This window comes from Rattus norvegicus, chromosome 18 (genome assembly GCF_036323735.1).
Source record: "Rattus norvegicus strain BN/NHsdMcwi chromosome 18, GRCr8, whole genome shotgun sequence".
Lineage (NCBI taxonomy): Eukaryota > Metazoa > Chordata > Mammalia > Rodentia > Muridae > Rattus > Rattus norvegicus.
The window spans coordinates 31,393,395-31,412,495 of NC_086036.1; the positions used below are offsets into that span (position 1 = coordinate 31,393,395).

The window sequence follows — 19,101 nt, forward strand, 5'->3', positions numbered from 1 at the left end:
ATTTGAGTACATAGTTACCCCTACTTAACTCTAGATAAACTAACAATTATTTATATTGCAAAGTTTTTTTAATATCCCTCCAATAGAGCTACAGTTTGATGATGCATTTTATGTAATTCTTCTCTATTAGCAGAGGTAGCATGAAATTAGGCTCTTTCTGGAGATACGGAAAATCATAGTACACACACACACACACACACACATGCACACGCACACACACACACAATCCCTGTATGTGTGTCTTTAGTTACTAAAGATAATGGTTTCCTTTTGAGAGATTTTAAATAAAATTCCACACACTACTTTCCAAATTATTGATCCCTGCGGACCCCCAAATGCTGGTAGCAGCAGGGTTTAGGATTCCTGACTGTCCTTATAAAACCTCTCTGTAGCTATAGCCTCTGGATTTGGCTTCCTCACAATCATGACAAACAAATGCAGCCGTGGCCTGCCCGAGTCACAGGCTGCGGGCCTCAGGCTCCTCCTGCCCTGCGCTTCAGCAGCTCCAGTGAGGAGAGTAGATGCGGCCCTCCCTTCCCCAGGCGAGTGTTCCTCATCTACTCTTGTGCTCCCTGAGACCCTGATGATGTGTGTGAGGGGCAGTTCCCAGCGTCAGGTGTCAGCTGGACTGCTGTTTTCCATCGCGATCACCAAGGCTGAAGAGTGGCTTACCATCCTCCAGCTTTCGCCTGTAGACTCAGACGCTCTTCGCCATGACCTGGTTTTCCTCCTATAAAGCCACAGCACATAATAATGACTACAGGACACACTTCATGGAGGGACTCCTAATCCTTTTAAATTGCAGGGGCATGTGACAGCCAGGATTAGCAAAGGTGTAAGAGTGTGTGAGCAACACAGCTAAGAACAAATTCTGTGAGTGTCAGGGCCCCACAACATGAGGATGGGCCTGAAAAGAGCTCTGAACCCCTAAGCTCCAGGTCATCCTTGAGAAAAGAACATCAAATGCTAACATTGCTGCAGGTAGGTAAGGCTGACCCTTTGGAAGGGCTGTAATTAAATTCACACTTACAGATTGAATTCTCGTGTCTCTGCCACACATGGTTCATCTTCAAGATCTGTTTATTCCCTTCTTATTCTTATAGCTTATGTTTCTGTCTCTTTTTCTGTCTTTCCGTCTCTCCGTCTCTGTCTTAAATACAAAAGTGTCTTTTGCATAGGAAAGGCCAAGCCACTAGGCGCCTTAGCCCTCACTGTGGTCCTGGGCCTTTTTGTGGATGAGATGTTTGGAGATCAGACGCTTACATAATTTGCTCAAGGGCACAGAGCTATCAAAAGCCTAAAATCTAATGTGCCAGCCCACAGAGCTTGGCAACCTTTCTTTGTGTTCTGTCATTTGTCTCTCACAGCACTCAAGAAGACCCAGCCAGCTAGGACCCGGTCCGTCAGGCAACCCAGTCTTTGTCTAGTTGTGTGACTTTGATTTTAGTGAGGCTCAGTTTCCTCCTCTACAAGATGTCAACAACTGCATCTCCCTGGCAGAGTTACTGAGAAGGGAATAATCCATGCCTTTAATGCACATACATATAACAGAATGACAGCCCTCAGTGAGCTTTCTGTGGCTAACGTTTCATACTATGCTTCCTGCCTGTGTTTTACCAGTGTAATGTTTACTCAGTTTATAGTCTTTGTCTTTTCAAGAGTTGTGCATGACAGGTGATGTATGTTCATCTTTACAAGGGAAATGGGCTCAGAGTGGTTCAAGGCCTTGTCTGAGGTAATATACCTAGTAGGTGACAAAGCCAGCAATTGACCTTAGGACCCTCTGGCTTTGAAGCTTGTTTGCTTTTTACCCATCACAGTAGTCTAAATTCCCCTCTTATATTTGACATGGTGATATCACAGTAGAGAGGCTATCATGGACAGTATGGTCTGGTGGTAGTGGGTGAGTATGTGTCAAGACTATGCTCACCCAAGGCTGGCTGGGCGCAGAGGCTAACCCTGACACTGTCCTGCCTGGCTTAAGGAGAAAAAAGTAATCTGGTGTTTATGGGTGTGTTAATTCCACTCACAGGGAACTTGAAATTGGGAATACTTGGAAAGGTTCCTCCTGGTTGTGTTTTTATTTTATAACTTTATTCTCTAGTGGCTCCTGGCAGGGTCACAGTCTTCCTAGCTTTTATGTATCAGGCATTCCTGATTAAGTTGGAATTAGTTTGTAAGTCAGAGGATATGAGCAGGACACTTGGGGAACAGAATAAAGCTTTCCTCTTTGTGTTAATTTGGAAAGTCTCTGTGAAATGAGGACATTGTTCCCACCATGTGGTAGACATGTAGATTAAATGAGTTAATGCTTGTAGATTACAGGGTCCTTTGTACAACAGCTTTCTTCGAGACCCGAAGAAAACTTCATTTGTGCGATAGAAGTGGAGTGCCCCACAGAGCTGTGTAATTCAGACTCATGAGAATTCCAACTTAAACTTTTAGCACAGACAAACCCTCAGGCATAGCCAGAGGTAGCTGGGAAATCAACTGGCGTGTCTCGAAGTGTTCAAAATGAGCAGCAGTCATTTGCACAGTAATTCCCACATTCTCTCTATAGATCATAGGCTTTGAACTCAGTACGTAGCCCGGACCTGACTTGAACTTGTAAAGCAAACCTCCTGCTTTAACCTCCTGAGTATCCAGATTAGTCTTATACCACCATGCCAACCCCAACTTCTTACTGGATGTTTGTGTCAAGATGGTTCTTTTACAAAGGTGCCCTTGCATTTGGGGGAAAAAAAAAAAAAACTTGTAATAATGGGTTGGTCCTGTGCCTAGCACTTTATATTTTTCAGTGTGCTCTTGTGCAGATTATATTGTATTTGATCCCAAGGACAGCTGAACAGAGTCCTTTAGATGTGTGTTCGTGGCTCATAATCAGACCCATAGAACTGGATTTGGGGCTGTAGTGCCTACCCATGGTTAAAATTCCCTTGTAGAGCTGATTGTGGTCTGCTTACGTACCTGTTCAAGAAAGTAATGAATGAGCAGAGAGACATTCTTCTCATGCTCCCATGTCACTTCCTACTGTGTCTGTGGGGCAGTCTTTCATACATCTCTGCAAATACGTGTCTTACTCAAACCTTAGTCTGTATCTAAATGAACATCCGCCACCGGTCTTAGGAAGAGTAGATACTCTCCTTGTTACCCGCCGTCTTCTCCACTGTGGTGGATGGTGGGTGTATCATCCTTCCTTAGGAAGAAAGATAATATCTGGATGCCAGAGGCAAAGAGTCATGGGAGGCTACTAGGACCTGCCCTGTCCCTAACTCTGGATTCGTTCCTAGGTGCTCTCAGCAGGGGTTGCTGAAGTACTGCACTCTGGGCAGAGGCAAACGAGTGCTAGGGGACGCCGTCTCGTGAACAATCCATTCTCATAGGATTGCTTCAGAAGAAGTTTGGCTGGAGAGGATGAACTGACTGAATGACTGCTGGAGCCCCAGGGCTTCAGGTCCCTGGAGCCAGCCACAGGGGAGGATCGAAGATGGCTCTTGTGAAATGGTCATGCTGCGTCCTGTGCTGAGGTGACCTTCAGCTTAGGGAGGAGTCATGTGAGATGCCCAGCTCAGAGCTCGGCTGGCACAGCACTCATATGTAGGAGCCATTTTAAACTGTTAATGAGAGTTCTCGTGGAGATATCAACTATAGAGTGGCTGGAGGCTCGGCGTGGGTAGGGAGAGAGGGAAGGAGAGCTTCTTAGAGATACAACTCAACAGTAACCACAGTCCCTTCTTTTCTGTTACATCATGAAGGCTCCAAGAGATTGCCAAGTGAGTATCACCAGTCACTTAGCTTATTCCTAGAGGCTTCTAGCTGCTTTGGAGGTGAAAGTTTCTTTTCCCTTTCCTAACCCTTACCCCAGTTGATCTCAACTCTATACAGTTACACAGTTTATCCTGTTTCAAGTTTGAATCTAATAGAGAGACTCTAACAATGTGGCCTCCCTTCCCAACAGCTGTGTTTGGGAGTGAGACTGCCTTAACCGGCTGCCTAGCATCATCAGAGCCAAGGATCTGCCAACCCCAGGAGAACAGCTGTTCAGCTGAAACTCTCATAATTCTTGTGACTTAGTTTTCTGCATATCAGCTTTGGGCATTGCTTTAAAATATATACACGAAGAAGAGGGCCACAAGAATAATTGTGGGATGGATACCTAGAGCCATAAGTGAAGGGAATGGAGATGGCCACCACCATCCTCTTATGACTTTGACTGCTGGAAAGGGGACACGCAGGAGGCTAATGTCACAGTGTAAGAGGTTATAACAAAATAATCAGTCAATTTTAGTATCTCAGTAAAGTTGAGGTGGTTATGTAACCCACACGAATCATCTTTGAATGCTGCAATAAATGTTATACGAGATAAGTAGGATATAAGCTATGTAAAGAGTATAATCTCAGCTCTGGAAAAGTGTGGTTAGCATCAATGAGAATTCATACAAAGCACTCAGTTCCATGCCTGGTGTGGCAAATACTTAGTAAATCACAGCGACTGGATTGTAGATCCTCTAACCACAGGGAACACAGTTGTTTCATTCACTGCGACACTTAGGGGGCCTCTGCGAAGTGGGTGTTCAAAGAGAATTTCCGTGATTGTTTGAATGAGTGTTATTATCATATGCATTTACGGAGGAATCTAAGAGAAGGGGAGCCTGTGTTGTCTTCTCTAATTATATCTATAACAGTGACAGCATCATCTTTGTATGCTTTGGTTCTTTGTAAAGTGCTGGGACATTAGGAGTGATGCAGAATTGCTGGGAACGGAGTGAACCACTTATAAAGCACAGATTGCTGTGACTAGTGTCCCAGGAGCCACAGTAAGTGGCTGCTACTCATAGATGGGATGCACCATGTCAGCGCTGGCCATAGTGGAAAGGAAATTCTATAGTAAGGCAAGGAAGAGTTAGTGAGGTTTTAGTCTCTCGTTTTTACATTAATGTTAATTCAGTGTGCAATGTTCCTCAAAAGCTTGCATTTGAAACTCTTATTTGGGGAGTTCATGAAACTTTTGGGATGTGGAGCATAGTGGCCCCTGAGAGCAGATTTGGGGGATTATAGCCATGCCCATTTCCTCTAGTCTGTCTCAGATTTCTGATCCATTGAGATGTGAGCAAGCAGCCTTGTGCTCCTTGGGCCACTCCTACCAGCATGACTTCCACACTGGGATAGATGGTACCCTTCCCTCAGGTTCACACTCTGAGAGATGGTACCCTTCCCTCAGGTTCACACTGTGAGAGATGGCACTCTTCCCTCAGGTTCACAGTGTGAGAGATGACACCCTTCCCTCAGGTTCACACTGTGAGAGATGGCACCCTCCCCTCAGGTTCACACTCTGAGAGATGGCACCCTCCCCTCAGGTTCACACTCTGAGAGATGGCACCCTTCCCTCAGGTTCACACTCTGAGAGATGGCACCCTCCCCTCAGGTTCACACTGTGAGAGATGGCACCCTTCCCTCAGGTTCACACTCTGAGAGATGGTACCCTTCCCTCAGGTTCACACTCTGAGAGATAGCACCCTTAACTCATGCCCATACTGTAAGAGATGGCATTCTTACCTCTCATCCACACTATGATAGACTATACCTTACCTTACATCTATATGACAATAGATTGTGCCCTTATATCATAAATCAAACTCCTTTAAGTTGCTTCTTGCCTAGTATTTGTCACAGTTAAAAGAGTAGCTACTACACATGGTCTTAAGTAATAACAATAAAATGATTTTTAAAAAAAGTGTAAGGATAGAAAACCTTAAAAGTTCTAATCTCTAAATAATATAACTGTAAGGGGTTTTTATTTTTGCTCTTTTTTCTTTTAGACTTTGGTACATTTTCAAAATTGGTACAGGTGTGCACATGCCTCTGTGTGTGTGTGTGTGTGAGTGTGCACACGCATGTGTGTGTATGTGTGTATATGTGTGTATATGTGTGTGTATATGTGTCTATGTGTATATGTGTATGTGTGTATATGTGTATGTGTGTATGTGTATATGTGTGTGTATATGTGTATGTGTGTATGTGTGTGTGTATATGTGTGTGTATGTGTGTATGTGTGTATATGTGTCTATGTGTATATGTGTGTATGTGTGTGTGTGTATGTGTGTATATGTGTCTATGTGTATATGTGTGTGTATGTGTGTGTATGTGTGTGTATGTGTGTGTATATGTGTCTATGTGTATATGTGTGTGTGCGTGTGTATGTGTGTATATGTGTGTGTGCGTGTGTATGTGTGTATATGTGTGTGTGCGTGTGTATGTGTGTGTATGTGCGTGCGTGCGTGTGTGTGTGTGTGTGTATCAGTCACCCATCTCCATCCTTTGAAATAAGATAAAGTTCACCTTCACAGTTAACACAGAGCTGGTGAAGTAATAGGCTTTTCTCACTGAGGAGAGTTGGTGAGGAGGAAAAGTCTTCCTGTTCTGTGTCAGTTTGGGAACATAATTCAAATATGTTTTATGGCCCGAAATAAAATTGTGAAGCAGTTGTAAATAACTGGGAACAAGACCCAGTGAAGAAAGGAAAGACATTTGGATTAATTGGTTCTGAACAAAGGCAGTAAAACACCTTCACTCTTAGCAGACAGTGGTTCAGATTATCTCGATTTCTTTCCAGTCCCTTCTGTATATCTGAAGGGATTAAAAGGAGACTTGAATTTTAGGATCGGGTCCCGGAGAAAGTGCCTGATTCTACATGGTTCCTAGAAGCGTCTCCATGAAGACCTACAAATGCTGGAGGTCTTTCCCAGCTTTTCCTCCCTGTTCTAAGTCACCACTGAGCCCCTGGTCAAAATGATGCAGGCCTTAGCTTTCTTCCTAGCTCACAGAACTGTGTAATTTCTTGTCACCCTGATGTGCAGATATTCAACACGGTGCCTGATGTGCCCCTCACCAACGCCCAGCTACACCTGTCCCGGAAGAAAAGCAGCGACTCCAAGCCCCCATCCTGCAGTGAGAGGCCCCTGACACTCTTCCATGCTGTGCCGTCCACAGAAAAACGTGAGTGTCTGATGCCCATGGACAGAGTGGTATGTGGAGACATCCCTGTTGCCTCTATGGATTGCTGTGGACATCATTAGCCTTACTGTGTGCTGCTGGCCTTTGTGTCCTGAAGACTCTGGCTCCTTGTGTCCTGCTTGGTTCAATTGCTGAAACAGGTGTCTGGGCAAGAACCTGATCCTGCTCTCCCTGTTGCATAGCAGGGCCTTGACTGTGGGCCTGCCTGAGGCCCTACTCCCCTAACTTGCTGTGGAATTACTACTGGGGGTCATATGTCCACAGCACGTGCCATGGGAAGCAGGGCCTTCTGCTTACTCTTACTCTTCTCTGTGTTGACACCTTAAAATTCTTAGAATTAATTACCGAATTAAAGAATTACTTCCTCTGTGATTCAAGAAGAAGAGTACAGTCATATTTCAATTTTTGTGACAAGAAACGTGTGTCCTAGCAGTTGGGAGGCAGAAGCAACAGGGGAGGATTTCTTTAAGTCTCAAGCTAGCCTCATCCACATAAAATGAACCATGCTAGCCACAGCTACACAGCACAAACCAGCCTCAAAACAAAGAAGAAGCAGTTAATCCATCACTGGAGGGAAGGTCTCACGATCTATTGGAGGTCAGCCAGTATTGGCTTTCCTACCAGCTTTACCACAGGAGAGAGCTTTTGCCTCCTTCCTCCTCAGTTTATTTGTAGGAGGAATAATAGTGCTCACCCTAGAGGGCAGACCTGAGGATTAACAAAATTAGTCATTACAGCACCTGACACAAGACAAGGCCAGTCCCAACACTCAACTGACATTTACATGATGCCTTCATGGTCTCGGGACATGAGAAAAAGGCCTGGTCTGTAAGGAGCTCAGCTTGAGTGCTTCCAACAGTGATGTTCACAGGGAAGTGTGTATCATGTCCTGTCAGAAAGCTCCAGATTGCCCCAGTGGGAAGGCTGCCCCCATGGATGAGTATGGATGACTTTTAGTAAGCCTCAGTCTCATATTCTGGCTGGTTAGGGATCGTGGTTTCCCCAAGTCTCAGCTTGTTGCAGAGATCAGGGACTGGGCCTGTTCTGTAAGCAGAGATGTATGCAGTGTAAGAATTGAGGCCTTGAGCTCTGCTGGACGGCTTAGGGCTACTATGAAAATTAACACGTGTCTGGTGTGCCAGCAGCAGGATGGGTCATCAGGGGACACTTGAATGGTGACGATGACTCCTATGACTATGAAGACTGACCTCTGTGAGCAGAGGCACAGAGAGGACAGCTACCCTCTTACCTTAGGAAGGAAAGGGCTCATATCTGCATTGTATCGTGTTGTTTTCTCTCTCAAGGTTTGTATACTTTTATATTGAAAAGTAAAGGCCTCTTTCTTACCATAATTCATAAAAACAAACGTTTTCTGCCCTTGAAACCTCATTGCACTTAAAGATGTTTTGATTTCCCATAGTAAGGCCACACCTTAGGAGTTAGCACCGTTTGGATTGTATTGAATACTTTGCTTTCATAAGTAAAGTTACTGTTATCATTCTTACATTTAAATTTGTTCCTGTCTGCTCAGGTCATTTCCTTTGTATCAGTTCCTAAGCGTAGCCCATGTTCTTGAACATCTGGTGGGGGTGTGGGTGGGGGGCAGCATTCTCTCCATAGTCTGCTGAGAACTTGGGCTCCTCTGCGTGTACTAGGGAACACTTGGAACAGGACTGACCTCATCCCCATCTGCTGAGGGAATAAGGCATCAGGCTACAGGGTAATGTGCTTCTCAGGTTTCCAGGAGTGCCCGGTCAACTGAGGTTTCCTGCTAAGCAGTATGCAGTGCAGCCGGGGACAAGGCAGGCTGTGTCGGTCATTTCCCCAGGCTTCAGGTAGTGCTGGGCTGTGGTCAGCCTAGAGTGGCAGCAGCCTTGGACCCGGTCCTGAAGCACACTTTACAGCATTGAGGGCAGGAGAGGGAGATGAGGTGAAAATCAATTAGATCTTTGACTGAGATTAGTGTTTATCTCAGGAGGCAGAAGTCAAAGTTAAGGACGTGTGAAAGTAGGCCTGTCTAAGCCATAGAACGGGCTGCTGTGTGCTGGTGTAGACAATGAAGCAATAGAGCTTCCTCCCAGTGACAGGAACTAGGGTTGCGATCTCCAGCTGCTTGGATACTAGTAGAAGGTCTAGCTTCTCTGAAAGGCATTTCAGTAGGAAACTGCGTGTGCATGTATATATTTGTATCTATGTCTGTGTGTGCATTGTTTGGCTGGCGTATGTGAATATAAAACTATGCATATTTTATAGTAAAAATAAAGCATTTGGGCACTTATTTTCTTCTGAGAAATGGAATGGTGACAGGCTGCTGTGGGAAGCTAAGCAGGGACTTCAGAGTAGACGGTGAAAGGAGGTATGGGCCAGGAGATGGGAAGTTTTGATGTAATTGTGTTTTCTAGTCACTGTCACCAAAAACTATAAAGTTTTTGTACACTTCACCCTCCTTTTTGTTCACTTTATTGACAAAGGCAGAATGCTTTGTCAAAGCAACCTGTGGAGCAAAAGCACAGGTAAGGAGTATACAGGCCATCCGTGAGAGCAGTTTGTATATTTCCTTAGAATCACATCCTTCAAATTATCTCGTCACAAACCTAGCTCAGTTCCTCCCAAATTTCAATCATTTATACCAATCTCCTCTTACTGTTTGGGCCACACCCAGAGTATTAGTGCGTACTGCTTGTTTAACACATTTTAAATTGATCTTAAAGCAACTCACTTATTTGCACAGCCTCAACTCTGGTTTTTGACCTGCCTGAAAACATGAATTTTGATGTACATATTACATTTTCCTGTACTATATGGTAAGACAAGTTCCTAGCTACTAAGTTAAAAGTATTCCTCTTCATTCCATCTCAGAATTACTTGTGGACCACCTGCAGAAAATGTCAAGTTCACAGACCTGGCTCCCTCTCAATTTTGACCCACTCTAGGCTTCCCTCTTAATTTGTGCACGTGGCTAGAGTTGAGCTCAGATGTTGACAGTGGACACTCACTGTTCGTCTGACATATGTTTGTTGTGACCCCTGTCTGTCACAGAGCCTGTACTGTTTGAAGGCTCACGCTAGGTGAACATAAACATACAGTATGTGCACATGCATGCATACCTCACCTTTGTTAAACACTGGGCAAGTCCTGCATAGGGAAGCTCATCTCCTCCTCTGTCTGTCTGTCTCTCTGATCTCTTTAGAGCTCTGTTACACTCCCATTTCTCCTTCATAGTACCTGCAGTTTGATAACAGTTGGGCAGCCCTTCTGCTGTCTGCAGGTGAGGTACTTGGTAGGAAGATTCAGAAACCATCCTCTGAGGTTCCAGTTATTTTCAGTAGATCATCACCTCTCTTTCAGGGTCTTGGTCCACAGACATTGAGATCCAGTTTCTCTCTCTTAGGGGTAAATCCGTACCAGTGCCTGTGGCCTTATGTCATCATCATTGGCCTCCTTTTGAAAGTCACATTGAGAGTTCATAGGTCTGGCCCTGTCTTTCCGTCTTCACCTCTGACTCATGGAAGTGTCCTGAGCACTAGATGGAGCTCATAGACATGCAGCTCATTTTCCAGGAGGAGTTTTTCCTTCAGCGTGGGTGGACTCGTCATACTCCCAGCCACCCATACGTGACTTAGGGCACCCATTTTTTGAATGAGTGAAGTCTTCTTCAGCTTGAATTTTATCCTCACATAAAGCTGCACTGATGAGGACAGTGACCTCTGCAGGCTGAGGAGCCAGGAAGTTTCTACTGCCCTGATGTAGGTGGAGAATTGGGTCAGTCTGAAGGCTTAGGCAGTACATGGTAGAAGTGGGGTAGGGCTGACATGGGAATAGACTCTGATATGAAAGCTCTGCAAAAGAACAAAGGGGCTGGTAAGATTGAGAAGCCATTGTACCTGCACATGCAAGCCATCAGAAAACCACTGGATGTTGTAGTGAGAAGGAGAGGTTCTAGCTAGCAGTGTTGTCTGTTGTTAGTCAAGCAGTATTTTCTGAAAGGGGGAATGTTGAGAAAGATACTGAAGGAATTGAGGGTTCCAATCTGGGAAAAGGCAATGGCCCTATTTTCCAGCTGGAGGGAAATAAAATGTATATTCAATGATGCACCCAGGGTCACCCAGTAAAAAGAAATCAAAGTAAGAAATGTGTACCCAGTCACTGTTCCTCAAAGTTACACTATTAATCACTCATGACCCAGATTTGCAGTTGCACTGTGTGGGGTAAAGCCTGGGAGACACAATTTGTTAGGGACGACTGTTGTTGAGTTTGCAATCCTTCTCATGAATCTGGATGTTAAATCGCATTCAGCTGGGGATCCACTGTGGAAGAATAAGTGGATGCAATTAATCAAGAACCCTTGAGACCAAACTCTATCTGAGGTTCACTCAGTAACAATGATGAGAGCAATTATAGCTCACGGATGTTCTAAGCCCGTCATTATTTCTTCTTCCCTAATCGGCAATCCTATGAGGTAGATACTAATCTGCAATTTATAGGCAGACACACTGAGATGGAGGCTTTAAGCAGGTAGCTAGAGTTTGTCACCCGATGTCTTCCCTTTGCCATGCCATTTTATTAATTTTTAAGCCGTGGAAGTGAAAAACTTGCTTAGCTGAGATCCAGAACCAGTAAAAGCCATCTGTGCCAGCTCCCAGGGATACTTTGGGGGCAGTTGAGCCATATTGAGTGAGTTCTTTAATATGCAAACTGACAATCTATAGCCAGGTGGCAGCCTTCCCTCCTGAGCTAGCACCAACCAGGGCTGCTCAAAGCAGTAAGCATTCAGTGACAGTTTTAACACACTGGGCAGAGCGCTCTCATTTGTGATTGCCTCTGAACAGATGGAAGGAGGTTTTTTTAACTGTGCTATCAGACGGAGGATAGCAAGGGGGATTACTGTTTAACCTCAGGTCTCCACACTGGTCACTGCATGTCTGAGCGAAGGGCACTCACACCAAGCTGTACTTTTTCAGGACAGCTATAGAGAGTAGAGCCAGAAGGACTAGAGCGAGCCTGGAGTACCTCAGATTTCTTCCAGGAGGCTGCAGACTGACAACAGAGAGTGTTTTAGTATACAAAAATGTGGAAATGAGCTTCTTGGCACAATGGTTCTTAGACATCGGTGTGCATTACATTATACGGAGCTTGGTAACAATGTGGATGCTCCATCTTCTCCAGCACTGTTAGGGCCAGAAGATCCAGGCTCTGGTTGCTAAAGTAACTCAAGGTAGACCAACAAGAGTGCTGATGCTTTGTCATTACCAGACTATCCCTTGGGCTCCCTGGAAGGGAGTGAAGGGCCTGGCATGTGAGGCCCGGTAGTCAGAGGGAGTAGTTCCGACACCTGGAGGACAGTACTCTGCCTATCCGTACTTCTATTTTCTCATCTGTAAAACTGATCGTTAATAATGGCTGTCCTGGAGGCTAATTACCATAATTAAATGAACCAGTGCCTGTAAAGTTCTTGACATGAGGCCTAGAACACAGTAAGCACCTAATAACTGTTGTCTGTGATTATGATAATTATCACCAGGCTAAAGTGTCACCATACCATTGAACAGGAGTATAGTTCCACTCTGGTCCTGCAGATTCCAAAGGAAAGGCCTCCAGCGTGGGGAATGTGGCTGCCCTGCTTCCGGAAACAGCTCCCTTAATGCTCAAGTACAAACACATTAGAAACCTTGGCATATGTTGTTCGGGTTGGTAGGGATGGATTAGGGACAGGAATGGATTCTTGGGCATTGTTTTATATGGATCATGTTAACTAGCTGCTGGGATTATAGCTCTGATTAATTCTTTTAGTTCAGCTAATACATCCTGGACCCTCTCCCAGACAGGCTCAGTGAGAGACTTAGAATGTAGTGTATATACTTCTCATATGTGTCTTCTGTGTCAAAAAATGGCTGGGAATTCACACAGTTGAGAGGCTTATGTAATGTCTTCCTCTGAGCAGTCAGAGCTGCAGCCTGTGCCATTTCTCAGGTCGCTTCTGGAGATCCTGAGTGCTCTGGACACAGGAGTTTGCTTTGGCAGATGACGTGTTTGTCCACATGGATTCCTGTTGTCACAGAGGCTCCAGAACGCGTAATGTGGCTCTTTGTTTAATTATGTGTGGTTTCTGTGTGTGGCTGCAAACCAAATAGTTGATGTTGCCATTAAAACTGATGCATAGAGGGCAAATAGTGATAAGGGGAGTTTTAGCTAAGTTGTTAAACAGAACAGAGGACATTATAGGCTTACGTCTTTGTGTTATCATTACGAGGACAAAGCAGAAAATGGACCATTAGGCATAGCATGATCTTCCTGTTGAAAGTCGGCTATGGGAAGAGTCCACTTCTCTAACCCTTCAGTTCCCAGCCCTGCAGTAAGCAGAGGCTCTGCAGCCTTCAGCGTGGGAGTGCGGAGCTCAAGACCAGGCTTCTCTATTGTGCCTCTGCGCCTCACTCCCGTGAGTCAGTTCACTCCTAGGCCAGCCACCGTGCCTTCTCCGCTCTCCACAAAATCCACCTCTACTCACATCGTCTTCCTTTGCAAAGGCAAAGGTTACTATGGGCACCATAGAAGGTGCATAAGCCAAACCATCCGTACGCTGGCCACACTCCTTCCTCACTCATCAAACCCTTGTTTTCTCCATCAGTCACTGTGCGAGATACTGTTTATCTAAAGTATTGCACAGACTGTCTATACTATTATTCTTATCACAGGGACCGTGACTGAGTGAGCAGGAAATCAGACCACCTTGGCTCTTCTTCCAGCGTGGTCTGCTCTGTTATCAGGGGGGTGGGGTCTGCACTGCACGGTCACGGCGTTTGGGCCTAAGCTTCCCATGTACTTGGGTGTTTCCCAGAGATGGCAAATTCAGAAACTGCTGTGCATTCATCATTTTTATTGCAAAATTCATTAAGCTGCCATGCTATTATCATCCCATCTTGTCAAGATGATGCATTGCAGACTTCATTGCAAAACTCTAACAGGCAGCGGAGAGTGTTCCTCTCTCTCCTAGCTACAGCACGAGAATGCCTCTGGGGGGTTTTGCTTGTGCCTCCCTGTTCTCTGTATAAAACTCTGAGTCTTCGCAGAGCTGCTGTCTGATAACTCCCTTTTCTCCTCACGTGTGAGTGTGGAGACGGTGGGGTTGGGAGATTTGTCTGTGCAGAGTCATGGGTCCTCTGGTTTTTTGATGTTGTGGAAAAATAGCATGTTAGCCCAAATTTTGACAGGCTGCTGCAGAGTGGGAAATGTCCTGTGAAGAGACGGGGATCTGTGTTTCATGTTTACCCTTCAGTTCTCTGTGTTCAGAGGGCCAGGCGAGTTCAAGCCTGCCAAGACCTGTGCATTGGGTTTGGCTCTGTGATAAACAGACCCCGCCTCCTGTGCTGGACAGAGTTGCCATTAGAGAGAGTTAAAGTCGCTTAGTAAATATGAGGAGTGCAGGAGCTTAGCTTCCTCATTTCCATGGCAACTTCAGAACAAGTACAACATCACCAAAATTACTCTGTGGCTTTCCATTTTTAGTCGCTGTGATTTGGTCGCATACTTGTGTTTTCCGCTCCTGATTTGTACAGAAAACATAAATGCTGCCCACTGTCACCAATGCTTTGATTTTAAGGTCCCTGTCTGAAGCACCTGCAAAATCCAGTTCCACAAAACTACCCCTCTCCATTCTAGCAGAAGAAACGTTGATTGCATATTATGTTCTCTTGCTTAATGTGTGGCTATCCATGGGCCTTTGGTGTGCAGAATGCATGGGGCCATTCTTCAGAAAAGTGGGTGACCTCTGACCTCATAGGTCATTTCAGTAGACACTGTATGGCCAGATAGCCTATGCTCACACTTGAGTAGTTTGAGTCATTAAGGACCAATTCTACATCTGCTCTCAGCGCTTTAAAATATATTTTCACAAAAGTACCCAGCATATTCCTGATTCATAGTTATAACTGTCAATCTACCCTTTTCCCCGTTCCTGTGCTTTTGGTGACTGATACACAAAGAGGCAATCACTGACCACAGATTTGTTAGGGAGAACCTTCTTACCAACTCTAGCCAACCGAGGAGCAACCCTGGGAGTGTGACTCATAACTGGTGGCTGCTCTCTTTTGAAGTCCACTAGCATGTAACCCCCTTTCCTCCAGGAAGCTAGATGGCCCATTTCTAACTTCTAATGGGGCAGCCAGAACTGGCCTGAGTCATGGTGGACTCAGAAGTCCAGCTCACTACGTGAAGGGTGGTACCCTTTCATCCCGAGGATGTCTTCTACCCTTCTACTTCACTCTGAGGATCAGGTACTCATTTGCCCACAGGGGCGGGGCTTCCTGTCTTAAGTAACATGACTGAGTCATTTTCTCTTCATTTCTTAATTTATTCCAAATGCCCTCAAGTTTGTCTTGGTGCAGTTTGGCAGAACCACTGTAACATCCAGTTTGCTTTTGATTTTACTCCCCGACCCTTTCTCTGGAACAATCTTTACTTTCATGTCCACCTTCCTACTTACTGTCAGCATATCAGAAAACTTTCTCCTTAGAAGTTCTCAGCCATCTCCTCTGTGGTCCTGGGGCGGTGAGGCTTATCCCCTTCTGCTGTGGTGTGGAATCTGCTTCCTCAGTAGTCACTGTGTATGCCACAGGACTTCTTTTCCTTCTTGGTAGTAAGTTCCTAATCACTAGCCCTGTTAGTACACCTCCTGCACTCCTTCCTTCCCTCCCCCTCACTTCTCTCCCTTCTTTCCTCCTTCTGCCCCTCCCCTTCCCTCACCACTGAGCCACCTCTCCAGCCCCCAAAGAATGGCAGATTTTAATGTTCTCACTCCTTCATTGACTAAAAGAGACCTGAGTTCAAATGTTCCTCTGTAAATGATCATGTCAGTCTGTCCCTTGGAGATGGAGCATGCCTCTAACTCATATATGAAGGCTCCAGAAGAATTAACCCACTTATTTCTCGGCAAATGAAATAATTTCCAGTAAAATCATCTGCTTCTACTCCAGTGTGTCTAGAACGAGGGAAGGGACAGACATTCCAGGTCTGTGACATGCTGCTCCACAAAGGGTACCCAGGCCGTTTAGCTGCATCATCCCTCACATCTTTCAAGTCCAAACCATGTGTCCAAGGCTTTTAAGATGAGAAGAGACAGAAAGTTCTTCTCTTCGAGCAGTATTCCAGTGTTTATAAGACACATTCCTGCGTATGATCCCAGTTGATCCTCATGACAGCACACGAGCTAGCTGTCCAGGGCAGTCTTCACTCTCCCCATTTCACAGATTTACCCACACTCTGAGACTCCAGCAACTGGTCAGTGGTTACAAGCACGGGCTGCTCTCCCAGAGAACCCGGGTTCAATTCCAAGCACACACATGGCATTGGAGGAATCTACCATAGCGTGCCTGTGAGGCTCAGACTCACGTACAGGCAGAACAGCCATATACACAGAGTAAAAATAAAACCGTCTTAAGCTGAAGAAGAATCTGAGATCCCATGGGATGGATACCTGAGGTCTCACTGCCTGTCAGTCAAACTTTTGGAGATACTCTGGGGTCCTCTTTTCTGAGTTGATAGTAATTTCGAAATATGAATGCGTGGTTTGGACTATGGGCTCAATTGTTTTGCATTGCAGTTGTGGACAATTGTGAAACTCTTATATCTCTGCTTATTGAAGAATTACTTTGAAGTTAAACCTCAGATGTGTGACTCCAGAAGTACACAGATGTTTGTAGGGTTTGGCCATTAAGTTAATCTGGAAATTGATGACCAGATCGATGTTCTGTGTTGATGCACTGAAGACTTGGAGGTATGACACGACCTAAGCAGTCAAGCAATGTTTTAGAAGAAAGTGTGTCAAGGGGTCTATGAGGGCCTCTCTGTGTCCTTATCAAATGTGAATCAAAAGAAGGCACAAGTTAAGATGAAGTGGTATGATAGTGTCTTAGAAAGAGCCTGGCTTATACTAAAGGTGGGTTACATCCCTTCAGCACAAGAAAGAACCTTTGCTTTAAAACCATGTGACCTGCTCCCCTTTGACTTTTCCTTTCCCACTCTTTCTTGGTTTCATTTTATATTTATTTGAGAGAGAGAGAGACAGAGGAAGGGAGGGAGAGAAGAAGGAAGGGATGGGAAGAATGGGAGGGTATAACTGCATGTCTGTGACTTCAGCACAGGATGGTCTGTCCATTCACCATGTGGGCTCCCAAGGCCTGGAACTTGATGGCAAATGCTCTTACTCACTGAGCTACCCTTCACCCCCCCGCACACTGCCATTCTTACACTGTATCCTTTCCTACATCCCCTTTTTTATTGCATGGTTGACTTGTTTGTTTTTGCCAAGTTGGCACTGAACTCCTAATTCTCTTGCCTCTACCTTGTGAATATTAAGAACACAGGCATGTGCTACTGTGCCTGGCCGCTCTGTACTTTTCCAAAGTGTCAGATATTTTAAGTTAGTCTCCATATTTGCAAGTTGTTGTATGTGTGGGAGCAACCTCTCCCCATCCTATTAGCATTCATATGGGCCTTTTTTGTCTTTTCTCTCTTCAGAGGAGCAAAGGAATAGTATCATCAACTCCAGTTTGGAATCAGTCTCCTCAAGTGCGAACAGCATCCTTAATTCTAGCAGCAGCCTGCAGCCCAACATGAACTTCAGCGACCCAAGCCTGGATGTGGTCAAACCTACTCGGCCCAATTCACTGTAAGTATGATAGCCCCCATCTCCTACCCAACATCTGTCCTACCAGAATTTCTCTGGCTCAACCTGACTTTGGGTTATCGTTCCATGAACATGATTTCCCCCTCCTCCCTGAGCTTGGAACTTGCCTGATTCATTGTGGTTTTTTTCTTAAGCGTCATCAGCACAAAGGAACATCTTAACATGCTGCTTCTTAGCCTTGATCTGTGAAGCGCTGTTCTGCTGAGATGGCTTTGCTGGGGGCTGTTGCCTGTGCTAGCTACCTGAAAAGCAGTTTTCTTCAGTGTTACAACATCAAAGAACTTAGCAGACGAGTAACCGAGTCTGCCTCGCTCATTCATGTTGTCTCAGTTTTCCTTCCCATGACAATGCTGGCTTCTGTGTCCGCTTCCACAGAAGAGCGCTTGGTATGGAGCAGCCCTGTGTCTCTTGTCGTTATCAAACCTTAGTGTGACCGTGACCTTTCGCTAGAGACTATAAAAGGAAAAAGCCATTTCATTTTTCATTCCATCTGGGGCTTCGAACGTTTGTGGCCAAGATAAAGTATCGGGGATCGTTGTCCACTCCTCCCCAGAAACTATTCAACCAGGGCCAGAAAGTTCTGTCTTGTGACTTCAGTGCACATCGCTCAGCATGCTTCTTAGACCACCCCATAAATCGTGTCAGCTAGGGTCTTAGCAGAAAGAATGTGAGATTTGACCAGAGCAGCTGGACGCTCAGCCAGCAGCTGTAGAGGAGGCGGGAAGCTGTTGACTTCGCTTTTCTCTAGTGAAAACAGATTGAGCCTGAGCCCCAGGCTCTCTGCAGGCAGTTGCATTTCTTGGTTAGACACCAACTTCAGGATGACATAGGACAGCAGCACCTTTTCCCTGTCCCTCAGCGTGGTGTTCTGTGATAGCATCCTAAGGTCCCCCCTCCACCTCAGATATATCTGTCACCCACAAAAGGGGGCCCAATATTGGTTTTAGAACAAACTAGGGTTATTAAATGCTTAAGGAGAAAAACAACTCCGAAATGGACTTCTAAAGTGTTCATAATAAAAACGTAACTACAGACCAAGGTGAAATCTAAAACCAAGCAGTGTAGGGCTGGTCTTGCTTGTGGGCAGATTAAGTCATGGCATCCAGGAAGTCTAGTTGCTGGTGTTTATGCACAGTGCGGTGTTCACCAACAAGTGTCTCCAAAGCATAGATTATTTGAATTTCTCAAGTTTATATCAGAGTCTCCTCTGCTTCTCCATAGCTGGACTCGCTGTCTGCCTTCCCCAGCTCTTGTGCACCTGCTTCTCCAGCCATTAGGCTCCTTCTTCACACTCACACCCCATAATACCACTTCTCCCTTCCTCTTACCCCATTCCTTAATCGGTGAACCTCGCATATGTCACAGCTATTTCTTGCGTGGTACGAGCAAAGCTGAAACCCTATCTG

The 19,101-nt window shown here is 45.4% G+C and overlaps 1 protein-coding gene across 4 annotated transcripts in view; it reads left to right on the top strand.

The window, feature by feature from the left end:
- Arhgap26 (Rho GTPase activating protein 26) overlaps window positions 1-19,101 on the top strand; it is a 786,446-nt gene that overhangs the window by 690,793 nt on the left and 76,552 nt on the right. For all 4 annotated transcript variants that reach the window (XM_063277362.1, XM_006254660.5, XM_006254663.4 and 1 more), the window contains 2 exons: window positions 6,858-6,996; window positions 17,527-17,677. In XM_063277362.1, coding sequence (XP_063133432.1) covers window positions 6,858-6,996; window positions 17,527-17,677 — 290 coding nt within the window. The remainder of the gene's footprint in view (window positions 1-6,857; window positions 6,997-17,526; window positions 17,678-19,101) is intronic.